At 53.6% G+C, this 12,513-nt stretch overlaps 1 protein-coding gene across 1 annotated transcript; it reads right to left on the bottom strand.

Moving 5' to 3' along the window:
* Positions 1-3,451: 3,451 nt before the first annotated feature.
* Positions 3,452-6,851, bottom strand: LOC128830323 (interferon-induced protein with tetratricopeptide repeats 2-like). The gene is made up of 2 exons (XM_054016142.1): positions 6,847-6,851; positions 3,452-5,859 (listed from the first exon to the last, which is right to left on the bottom strand). The coding sequence occupies exons 1-2, from the start codon at positions 6,849-6,851 to the stop codon at positions 4,407-4,409; spliced, it is 1,458 nt and encodes a 485-aa protein (XP_053872117.1). The 3' UTR covers positions 3,452-4,406.
* Positions 6,852-12,513: the final 5,662 nt, after the last annotated feature.

Raw genomic sequence — 12,513 nt, 5'->3', positions numbered from 1 at the left:
GCAGGCTCATATAAGAAGGGCTGCACGGCATAGCAGAGTTCAGTAGCTGAATGGAGCTTGTGGGGAGAAGACCAGGCTCTGAGCAGGAGGAATGTGTGCCAGCACCTGGGATAGAGAAGTGCTGCAAGCAGGTCCCGGGGGGCTAGAGAGAGCTCCGGGCTGGCTGCTACGGCCTGCGGGCTGGCTGCTACGGACCTGAGGTGTGGGCAGAAAAGGGTGCTGCAGCTGCATGGGAAGTGGCCCTGGGACAATGCACTGCAGTAGCCAGTGAAGGAGTGGCTGGACAGATACTGTGGGTCCCCCGGAAGTGGGGAACACCGAGTGTGGCACAGCCAGAGGGCAGTGTCACTGAAGAGGACGTGGGTCCTGGAACAAAAGTGATGGTGACAAGGCACTACCAGAGGCGGGTGCCCTGGTGAATAAGGTAATTACCATGACAGCCAGTAGGAGACACCAGAGCGGTGAATCCCATCCCGTCACAGGGAGGTTGTGGAATCTCGGTCAAAGAGCAGGTTAGATAATCACTTATGAGGGATGGTCTAGATAATACTCCCTTCTGCCTTGAGTGCAGGGGACTGAACTAGAAGAGCTCTTGAGGTCCCTTCCAGTCCTAAGATTCTATGAAATGGTGTTTATCTACGTGTCTGATAATTCTCTTCCTCGTTATAGTTTCAACCAATTGCCAGGATCGCATCTGGAGCTTTTTTAGAAATTGGTGTCACATTAACTCTCCTCCAGTCATCTGGTACAGAGGCTGGTTTCAATGGTAGGTTACATACATAGGTTCTAGGACTGTACATTTAATTTCTGTTTAACTAGCATCCTCATTACTGTGTAGTTCCCCTTTCTGAAATTAAAGGCTTCTGTGTTGGACTTCTTTGGTGGTGTCCCCCGCCCCCCGATATGTTAAATTTAATTATTTTATGGACGCTATTACAAAGCGGTTCAGCTACATTCACCTCTTGGACCGAATCCTGTGCTCCACTTAGAACTAAATCAAGCAGGTAGAAGTACTCCTCCCAGACTCTAGAGAGATGGGGATAACAATCTCGGCGCAGAAGGAATTATGGTCCTTTTATCCTGTTTGGATTCTCGGGGGCAAAGATTCCTAAACACAAGCCAGAAATGCGCAGGACTAACCTGGGTTCGCTCTAATGCACATCTCTAGCGGGCGTATTTCAGCAGCTCTAGCACCTAAGACGGCAACCTGTTTTTGTGTGTATGGTTCTTTGTTTTAACCTTGTAAATAATGCTGTGATTTCTTTTTCCTGGTTCATAAATCCTAGTTTACTAGAGAAATGTCTACAAGTGTTGTCTTTGGTGGGAGATCTAAGGTGCAAATTGAGCTGGGTGTCCGTGACGGGTCCTTTGTGAGTGAGACTAACCTGAATATTTTGTGATCCTTGGTGTAAAGTGACCACGTACCACAGAGCAAGCTGGCCTGGGTGGCGAGATAGAGCGGAATGCCCCAGGGGAGTGTCTGTGGCCCCACGGTAAAGCTGCTTTCAGCCTGAGGGGTTCAAACTTGTCACTTGGTTGGTGAAAGCGAAGTCTAGAATTCCCAGCCAGTTTGGGGCTTGTGCTGTGGGTCTTCAAAGTCTGCCCTAGGCTGGTATTCTCACTCGTGAGCCACTCCAGCCAGTGTGACTATAAATACGCTTCGCTATGGCCCTGGGGAGCCACGTCTGGGCTCTCCCGGCGCATGGGGGCTTGGAGCTCCGATGGACACAGCTCTCCATAGCCCTGCAGAGCCGCCCATGTGACTGGCACAGCCTCCCGCCCTGACACAGAGGGTGGCTCAGGCCTGCATTGCCCTCTAGGCCCTGCCCTCACCCGCCACGCGGCCAATGAGTCACGTTTTCCGCAGCCACTTTGGCTGCTGTCTCCCATTACTCTCAGTGGGGCTGACGTCAGCCAGAAGCCGTCTCGGTATAAGGGGGCTGCTGGCCCCCCACGGGAACTGAGTGGGGTTGTTTGGCTGCCCTGTCCCAGTACTGGGAAAGGACCATGGAGAAATCAGGATACGGAGACTGAGTCCCTGGGGCCAATGCTCCAGGACAGGCTGATTGACAGGGCGGGCAGGCCAATGAGGGAGTCAGAAGCCCGGGGTCCCGTCCTGTGTGAGCTGGAGTTGCCTGACCCAGGGCAGGGCTGAGCTAAGGGGAGGGCGGGGCTGGAGCCGGAGCAGCCCTGGGGGGTGGAGGGGTTGTGGCGTGCTGGAGCTGCCCGGGGGTGGGGGAGTGGCGTGCTGGAGCCGGAGCACCCGGGGGGCGGGTCTCTACCCGGCTCCCAGTGGTGATACATCCAGCCACAAACAGCTGCTGGGAGGGGCCCCCAACCCTGGACAGCCCTCCAGGGCAGGTACCTGTTGACTGCTCAGGTTTGCTGTGGAAAAGGATCGGGGCTGGAAGCAGGGCACCTGCTCTGCGTGTGAAGCAGCCCCCAACCAGATAAGAACCTTCCTGTGTTTTGCCCCTTCCCCAAGCTCCCTGAGGATCTGCGCCCCGTCCCCTCCAGCACCCCCCGACAGGGGAAACCTGCCAGTTCCCAACCCCCCTCACTCGCACCCAGCCTGCCCTGGCTGTCTGCTGATCCCTTCACCGCAGCGCAAAGGGGTCCATGGTGTTTGGACGCGCATGGCCAGTCAGCAGCGCTGGGGCGAGCCTGTTCCCCTGCACCGATGGGGTCCCTGTGCCTGAGGGTTTGGAGCACACAGGACCCCAGGAGGGCTTTTGAACATGCCAGGTAAGGAGCCTTTACCCATGCCTCTGCCCCACCCCTTTCTCCACCTCACCCACCTGGGAGCTTAGGGTCCTTTATGGTAATGCCTTGAGTGCCCAGCAGACCTCAAAGATACCCCGTTAGCTGCCTAAGCTTCTATGGCTGCTTTTCAATAGTGCTAGCAGTGTCCACTGAGAACAATGGAGAATCGGCCTCACCCCACCCCCATTGGGAACAATCAGGGCCGGTACAATCCATTAGGCGACCTAGGCGGTCGCCTAGGGCGCGAGCATTTGGGGGGCGGCATTTCGGGTCCTTCGGCAGTGACCGCGGAGGCTGGATCTTCGGGCGCCCCGGTCATCGTCGGCATTTAAGCAGAGGGAGCTGGGGCGTGGGGGTGTGGGGAGGGCCGCCTGCAGCAAGTAAGATGGGGGCGGCACGGAGGGGATCTCCCCGCCCCAGCTCACCTCTGCTCCGCCTCCTCCCCTGAGCATGCCGCCCCGCTCTGCTTCTCTCCCTCCCAGGCTTGCGGCGCCAGGGAGGCGGGAGAAGTGGAGCGGCGACAGCGTGCTCAGGGAGGAGGCGGAGCAGAGGTGAGCTGGGGCGGGGAGGGGGAGGGACGCCTCATGGCGGAGGGGGGGTGGGGAGCTGCTGCAAGGGTGAGCGACTTACGGCGGAGGGCCTAGGGCGCGAAACATCCTTGCACCCGCCCTGAGAACAATAGAGCATTCCACCGCACCCCATCCCCTGAGAACAGTGCAGGGGGCTCGGACCCCAGCTGAGAACGACGGGAGCTGCTGGGTGCTGAGCTATTGGGTCAATCTGGACACTCATTTCCACCAAGTCAACTTCCGAAACTCCAGCCTTGGCTCCTGCGCTATCAGTGACTGTCCCGGTGCTTTACTGTGAGCTGGACGTGCCCGTGTGCTGCTCACCCCGATGCAACCGAAGGGCAGGGAAAGGAACGTTCCAAGATGGTGGAATTGATTTATTTCTGTTTTCTCAGTTACTTTTATTGTAAATGAAATAAAAACATAGCAGATCCCTGACAAGCTGGGGGTGAAGGTGCCATGTAAATGTGAGTTATTGTCAGTGAGAGGTGCAGAAAGCAAAGATGGGACTCATGATATAGACACACGACAGGCCCTCAGCTATGCAGATACAAGAACTCAAGGCTGTTTGAAGAAACTCCACACCTATTTGCTGTGTGGATGTTAGAAGGCAGCAGAGCTGGCAGGTAGGTTTGCTTAGAGACAAGGATGGTCGCACCGTCCCCTCTGGGTAGAAACAGCTGCTCAGGATCAGAAGCTAAACTCTCCTCTGCGGTGATGCTTACAAAACACTGGACAGTGGCTGGGTAGCTGGTGGGCTGAGACCACTGTCCATTTTGCTGACCAGTATCGTCTGCCTGTGCTCCCCCGTCTGTCTGCTGGTTCCCTCCTGTTGTCTCTGGTCGCAGACTGAAGACTCTTTGGGGCCAGACGCAATGGGGTCCTGGTCCATGTCTGGGCTCCTAGGCGCTATCACAATACAGGTAGCTAATGATAATTATAAGAAGCAACAGCAGCATGTGCCGTGGTGTGAACTATTCCGGGGGCCCAGAATCATTTGCAACACGAATGCCATTGTTACACAGGTGGGGAAAGTGACTCACTTCAGACAGTGTGTCCAGGGAAGGGAAAGGATCACATATTTTCTCTACATCTCCAGTCTCCTGCTCTGTTGCTGCCAGCAGTGGATCTCCCCTTGTACCGTGGAGTTTCAGTCTGTTGAATGAAGTCATGTATGTCCTCAGCCTCAGCGGTTTGGGAGCTCTGCTGGAATTCTCCTGCCACCTCTTCCAACCTGGTTTTCAGTTGTTGCCTCTCCAGGTACTTGTCTGGAATGGCGAAACCTGCTTTGTACATCTCAGCTGCCTCCCCCAGTGACTTCTGCTTGTAGAAGAGGAAATCCCCCCAGTGACGGTAGACGGCCTGCTGACACTTCTTGCTGAGGCTGGGCATTTCACTCATGAGATTGAGATAAATCTCTTCTTGGTAGTGAGGTGTATTTTCTCCATACACTTCAGCTAAAGCCAGCTTTGAAAATACAGAGGCTGGATCTTTTTGCAAAGCCTTTTTGAAGGCTTCAATAGCTGCTGCCAATATTTCTCCTCTGCCTGATTTGGCCTCCTCCAGTTGTTTCTTGTAGCTGACGCCAAGGTCATAGTGAAGGAGATGATAATTGGGGTTCAGAGATATTGCTCGCTCTAGAATAGAGATTGTTTTTTCTACGAATTCTGGTTGAAAGAACTTGGCTGCATTTCTCAGGACCTCAGGGTCCAGGCTATTCTGAACAACATCTTCTAAGAGGGCTTCTGCTTGCTCTCTATCCTCCCTCTTAAGGATCTTGGCTAAATAAACCTTAGCTTCATAGTTTTGCTGCTGTTCACGGATAATGGCACCCAACTTCTTTTTGGCTGCTTCCCAAAATACAGGCTTGTATGTGTGACTCCATGATGCAAAGACCGCGATTGCCAACCCACCAAGAAACTCCCCATTTGCTTCATCTTCTCTTAATGCCATTTGGAAACACTCTGTGGCTTCTCTGCCATTGCGGAAGCCTACTGCCAGGAGAGACCAGCCTTTCTGTGCATGTATCTCAGGGATCTGAGCTGCATATGGAGAGCGGCTCTTCAGGGAGCTGCAGATCTTTCTAACCTTGTCCAGGTAAAGCTCAACCAAATCATAGTGGGCCAAGTGATAATAGAGCCAGGCGTAGTTTCCGTAAATGACCAGGACCTGCCGGGGGAAGTTATCTGGGTGATCTCTTTGCAGAATCTCCTCGGCTTCTCTAAGGCTTTGCAGAGCGTCTTCATATTGCCCTTGCAGGTGGTAGAGATAAGCCTGCATGGCAAGGAGCACGGGCTGGTTCTGGTAGTGAGTGTGGGCAATCCTGAGAGCCAGAGTTTGGAGGATGTGAGTTGCATCTACCTTATCTCTGATTTCAAAGTTCCAGGTGAAGTGGCACTGGAGGGCCTGCAGCTTCTCCTTCAGACGCAGGGGGCTGCAAAGAGAGGGGGAAATGAGACTCCATCTGGGCTGAATGAATTTCCACTGCCCGCTGCAATCATCCCCACCACTATGACAGGGAGCGACACTGCCCCCCACCTCCAGTGAACTCCCCACTGCAGGTACCCCCTCCAGCACCCCCCAACTGTACCCCCCGTTCCCTCCCCCTCCCCACCCGGCAGTGTCCTCTTTCTGGGAACAAGCATCGCACTGAATAATAGAACAACCCCCACCCCCCGCCTTGCTCGACACACCGCCTCCCCCGCCCCTTGCTAGACACATCAACACCCCCCCGCCCCTTGCTAGACACATCGACACCCCCCCCGCCTTGCTAGACACCCCCCCCGCCCCTTGCTAGACACATCGACACCCCCCCGCCTTGCTAGACAGACTGACCGCCCCCCCCCCAAGCTCTGGTCTGGGGCCGGTGCCCTGCGCTGAGGGGGGGGGGGGAGGTCACGTGGTCTCAGTCCAGGCTGAGCGTTCACAACAGCCCCCCCATCCCCCCCCCCCTCTGCAAGCAGCTGGTTTCCCCTCCCTGCAGCCTCCTCCTCCATCGCTCCGTTCTCCTGCTGCCTCTTCTCGCTGCATCTCCCGGGCGGGTCCCGTCCCGCCCCCGGCTGCCCCTTGGCTCCAGCCCCCCGGGATCGGAGTTAATCCCCCTCCCCTGGTATGTGCGGAGGGGAGCAGGAGTTAAGGCCGGTGCCTAGTCTGGTAACAGGCACGTGGATGTTTAAAACCACAACAGGGAGAGGGGACGGGCGGAGTCTCTCACCAGCTCCTCGGTTGATGCGGAGTGAAGCCGGAGTGAGCGCTGGCCAGAGCGGGGAGTTCTCCGGGAAGTGACAGCAAGGTGAGCTCGCAGGGTGAGGTGTGAACAGTGCCCTGCTCTAGCCCTGTGAGTCACCAGCCTGGAGCAGCAACAGGCTGCAAATGACCCCAGATTTACCCTGCCCCAGAGGTAGAAAAGCCGGAGATGGACAGCCCCAGAAATGCGCAGAGGGGTGGGAAGGTGTCTGGATTGAGCCCTTGCTGAAAATGCCCCCCGCCCGCCCAGCGACCCCAATGCTCCTACCTCATTGCGATCTGCTGAGTCCCCAGCCCAGCCAGGGAGGTGACGGCTCCTGTCACTGCACTGGGTTTCTTCCCGAGCTGGAGAAGTGCCCGGTTCTGGGAGAGACCCGAGTTCTGTCTGGGGCCAGATCGGACTGTGTCTGCTCGGACCCCCCTGCCCTTTTATAGCCAGCCTGGGCTGCGGGCTGGGGAGCTCACGGGGCTGGCTGGGGAACTGAAAGCGAGAGTGAGCTGGGGAAAAGGAAACTGAAACTTAACTTTCAGCTCCACTTGTCATCTTCAGCTTCCACTCTGCCTGACTTGCCACCTGCAGCTCCATGGGTGAAATGGGACTGCTTACAGGGTGTGTGTCTGTGTGTGTGTGTTTGTGTCTCTACGCACACACGTTTGCACACATACAATCCTGCCCTGGGTTTCCCCGCACACAGACGGGGTCACTCACCATTACCAAACCGCAGTGCGCTCCCTGTTACGCACCCAATCAACTCCACAGCCCCGTGCAGTGACCAGGTTGGCCATGTCCCAGCCTCCGGCCAGCCCTTCCCCGCCACCTTGGGGTGTTCGTGTCGCCCGGGTGGGAACAGCCTGCGCTGCCCTGAGCACAGGGGCTGCGGTTGTGTGCAGAGGATGGGGCCCATAGCACAGAGGAGCTCTCCCTCATTCACTTCAAGGTACCTGCCCAGGGCAGTGGGCAGCCCGGCTCGTGCTACACACGGGGACTGTGTGGCACAGTTGGCAGCCTGTCCCCGCCCCCGGCACGGGGCACTTAGCAGTGAGGAGCAGAGGGAAATGACTGAGGCAGGGCGATTAGCAAAATGTGAGCACTTTGTACCTGCTCCCCCAGGTCTCCTCCTCCTCCCCGAGCCCTCCCCAGCTTTATCCGTGCAGGGGACGATTTTCAAAAGTGACCCCCTGATTTAGATGCCCAGGCCCCATTGGCTGCCAGCGTGATCCATGACCCTCAATCACTTCAGTGCTTTTCAAAATGCCTCCCCCACATAAAAATGAAACCCTCTGAAGTGAGGAAATAATAGTCGGGTTCCCTGTGCAGCCTCATCTCTGCCCTTTGCACCACCGCAGGGTGGTGCACTCTTGAATTACACGATCACGTTCTATCTCCGTAGGGCCCTGCCTGGTTCGCTGCGCTGTGAGGACACTGTGGGATCTCTTCTGTTCTGTCCTACGTAGGTTCTTACCCTCTGCTCCTCCCTGCAGTGTCTGGGCCCTGTCCGGCTGTATATTAACCGCCGTGACTATCATCTGCCACGGGTTTGGGTTCTCCACTCCCTAGGGGAGAAGCGCCTCGTTTTGTTATGTTTTTCATTTTAAATACACACTTTCTTTTGTTTCAGAAGGTGGAGGATGTAACTGAGGGCCTCTGTTTTTTTATCTGATTCGGACGAACAGGGAGGAACTGGTTGAGAATCTGAAGGTGGAAGGCAACTTGGTTGAAAGTGAGCATAAAATGATAGCGTTCTTCTTCCAGTAGTGTCCCTGTGGGTGCCCACTTCAGGTGTGCGTACACCTCATGGCGCTTTGGTTGGAGACTTTTCAGAGTAGTGCCCGTTCGACCCATGCATACGCCCTACGTCTCCCGGTGCCCCGCTCCAAGGCTATACAGGTCTGCGTGGGCCACCCACCCTCAGTTCCTTCTTCGTCTCCTGGGCCTGGGACGGAATATTCGTGTGCCCACTGAGGAGTCAGAGCTCGTACCTCGTCTGATCTCTCTTTCTTCTGTCTTACACCCTGTCGCAGAAAGAAAGAATCAACCCCGCACTGGGCAAGCAGCGACCGACCAATCACTGTGGGCCCCAAAGACCCCCCCCGCCCCTGCCCCACGGCTGTGCATGCTCCAGCTGGAGGGGCAGATAGAAGGAGGCAGCTCAGCTCAGCTCGGTCGGGGCTGACTGAGGAGGAAGGACGTGTGCTGGAGGCTCTGGCCGTCCTGGTGGCTCGCACGCCTGGGTAAAGGGCATGGGAAACAGGGGCGCTAATGGAGACACCCCATTTACAGCGCTCTTCAAAGATAAGGTTTCTTGTGTCCACATCCTCAGTTTTTACTCAGGGTTTCATCTGAGTTTCGTATCAACCAAGTTATCCATCCCCCAGTCTCTTTCCCTAAACCACATTAGTACAAGGAGGAGGATGCTGCTTTACACACCGGGATGTGGGCAGGGCACTCGCCGTCTATCTAGACAGGACCAAGTCATCTAGATTATTTGTGTCTATTGCTGTACATCTAAAGGGTCAACACTCGCCACACAGGGACTCTCCAGGGGGGTTTCTCCTTGTATTATATCATGCTCTGAATGTGCCAACATACAACCTCCCTCCAGGGTCCTGGCCCTCTCCACCAGATCCCTTTCTACCTCTGCCATGTCACTCCGAGAAGTTCCCGTTGTGGAGATTTGCACGGCTGCATCTTGGCTTCCCGACGTACCTTTTCCAAGCATTGTGTGGTGGCGCAGGCTTCTTGACCAAATGCCGCCCTTGGAAATGCAGTTCGGTCCTCAGTCTTGGATTTGGCTCCAAAGCCCCTTCCCCCAGCTGGGGGTTCTGCTCAGGAGTCCCCAGAAGTGGGGCACATGTAGGGACACTGCTCGAAGAAGAAGGAGAGGTAATTCCCCTGTGCAGTCTCTGGAGATCTTCAAGATGTGTGTCCCTGTGGGTGCCCCACCACCCACCCTGTTTCCACTGTTTCAGAGTTCCCATATGGGACTTTGTGGCCGAGAAGGAACTGAGGGCAGCTTGTCTGTGCAGTGCTGTATAGTCTGGGGCAGGGCGTGAGGAGATGGGGGTCAAGGATGCATGAGGGGGTTAAATGGAGCATGAAGAGATTACATAAAAACAGCCATATTGAGTCAGACCAATGGTCCATCTAGCCCAGTGTCCTGTCTTCTGACAGCAGCCGGTGCCAGGTGCCCCCGAGGGAATGGACAGAACAGGGAATCATCACAAGGTCCATCCCCTGTCGCCCATTCCCAGCTTCTGGCAAACAGAGGCTAGGGACACTCAGCGCTTGGCGTTGCATCCCTGCCCATCCTGCTAATAGCCCTTGATGGACCTGTCCTCCAGGAACTTACCTTGTGCTTTTTTGAACCCTGTTAGTGTTTTGGCCTCACAACATCCCCTGGCAAGGAGTTCCACAGGTTGACTGTACATTATATAAAGAAGTACTTCCTGCTGCCTATTAATTTCATTGGGTGAGCTCTAGTTCTTGTGTTATGGAAACGACTAACTAACACTTCCTTATTCACTTTCTCCACACCGGTCAAGATTTTATAGACCTTTATCATATTCCCCCCTTAGCCATCTCTTCTCCAAGGTGAAAACTTCCAGTTTTTTAAACCTCTGCTCATATGGAAGCTGTTTCATATCCCCAATCGTTTTTGTTGCCCTTCTCTGTACTTTATCTATTGCAATATATATATTTTTGAGCTGTGGCAACCAGATCTGCACACAGAATTTAAGATGTGGGCGTGGCATGGATTTATATAGAGATGACATCATATTTTCTATTTTATCTATCCCTTTCCTAATGGTTCCTAACACTCTGTCAGCTTGTTTGACTGCCATTGCACATTGAGCAGATACTTTCAGAGAAGTATCCACAAGTCTTTCTTGAGTGGTAACCGTTAATTCAGAACCCATCATTTTGTATGTATAGTTGGGATTATGTTTTCCAATGTGCATTACTTTGCATTTATCAACATAGAATTTCATCGGCCATTTTGTTGCCCAGTCACCCCGTTTTGTGAGATCCCTTTAACTCTTCTCAGTCTGCTTTGGACTTAACTATCTTGAGTAATTTTGTATCATCTGCAAACTTTGCTACATCACTGTTTACCCCTTTTTCCAGATCAGTTATGAATATGTTGAATAGAACTGGTCCCAGTTCTGACCCCTGGGGAACACCACTATTCACCTATCTCCAGTCTAAAAACTGACCATTTATTCCTACTATTTGTTTCCTGTCTTTTAATCAGTTACTGATCCATGAGAGGATCTTCCTTCTTAACCCATGACAGCTTACTTTGCTTAAAAGCCTTTTGTAAGGGACCTTGTCACAGGCTTTCTGTCAGAGCCCCTGGACCAGCCTTGTCTTTGTTGACCTCCTCCAAGAATTCTAATAGATTGGTGAGGCATGATTTCCTTGTACAAAACCCAAGTTGACTCTTCCCCAACAAATAGGATGTATTAGCAGGAGTGTTGTAAGCAAGACACAAGAAGTAATTTTTCTGCTCTACTCCACATTGATACAGCTTCAAATGGAGCATTGTGTCCAGTTCTGGGCACCACATTTCAGGAAGGATGTGGACAAACTGGAGAAAGTCCAGAGGAGAGCAACAAAAATGATTAAACGTCTATAAAACATGACTTATGAGAAAAGATTGAAAAAAAGGGGTTTAGTCTGGAGAAGAGAAGACTGAGAGGGGACATGATAGCAGTTTTCAAGTACATAACAGGTTGTTACAAGCAGGAGAGAGAAAAATTGTTCTTGTTAACCTCTGAGGATAGGATTAGAATCAATGGACTTAAATTGCAGCAAGGGTGGTTTAGGTTGGATATTAGGAAAAAGTTCCTAACTGTGAGGGTGGTTATGCGCTGGAATAAAGTGCCTAGGGAATGTGATGGTGTGGCTGCTTCTCACTGGCAGAAATGGGGTTAAAAGCAGCCCCACGGAGGGTGCGCTGTAGGCAGCCAATTAGAAATGGGCTGAGAAGAGCAGCCAATCATGGCCCGGCAGGCTCATATAAGAAGGGCTGCACGGCATAGCAGAGTTCAGTAGCTGAATGGAGCTTGTGGGGAGAAGACCAGGCTCTGAGCAGGAGGAATGTGTGCCAGCACCTGGGATAGAGAAGTGCTGCAAGCAGGTCCCGGGGGGCTAGAGAGAGCTCCGGGCTGGCTGCTACGGCCTGCGGGCTGGCTGCTATGGACCTGAGGTGTGGGCAGAAAAGGGTGCTGCAGCTGCATGGGAAGTGGCCCTGGGACAATGCACTGCAGTAGCCAATGAAGGAGTGGCTGGACAGATACTGTGGGTCCCCCGGAAGGGGGGAACACCGAGTGTGGCACAGCCAGAGGGCAGTGTCACTGAAGAGGACGTGGGTCCTGGAACAAAAGCGATGGCGACAAGGCACTACCAGAGGCGGGTGCCCTGGTGAATAAGGTAATTACCATGACAGCCAGTAGGAGACGCCAGAGCGGTGAATCCCATCCCGTCACAGGGAGGTTGTGGAATCTCTGTCAAAGAGCAGGTTAGATAATCACTTGTCAGCGATGGTCTAGATAATACTCCCTTCTGCCTTGAGTGCAGGGGACTGAACTAGAAGAGCTCTTGAGGTCCCTTCCAGTCCTATGATTCTATGAAATGGTGTTTATCTACGTGTCTGATAATTCTCTTCCTCGTTATAGTTTCAACCAATTGCCAGGATCGCATCTGGAGCTTTTTTAGAAATTGGTGTCACATTAACTCTCCTCCAGTCATCTGGTACAGAGGCTGGTTTCAATGGTAGGTTACATACATAGGTTCTAGGATGGTACATTTCATTTCTGTTTAACTAGCATCCTCATTACTGTGTAGTTCCCCTTTCTGAAATTAAAGGCTTCTGTGTTGGACTTCTTTGGTGGTGTCCCCCGCCCCCCGATATGTTAAATTTAATTATTTTAT

The sequence above is a fragment of the Malaclemys terrapin genome, chromosome 1 (genome assembly GCF_027887155.1).
Source record: "Malaclemys terrapin pileata isolate rMalTer1 chromosome 1, rMalTer1.hap1, whole genome shotgun sequence".
NCBI lineage: Eukaryota > Metazoa > Chordata > Testudines > Emydidae > Malaclemys > Malaclemys terrapin.
Note: the sequence above shows the minus strand (reverse complement) of the source record. Positions and strands in the feature narration are given on the sequence as shown.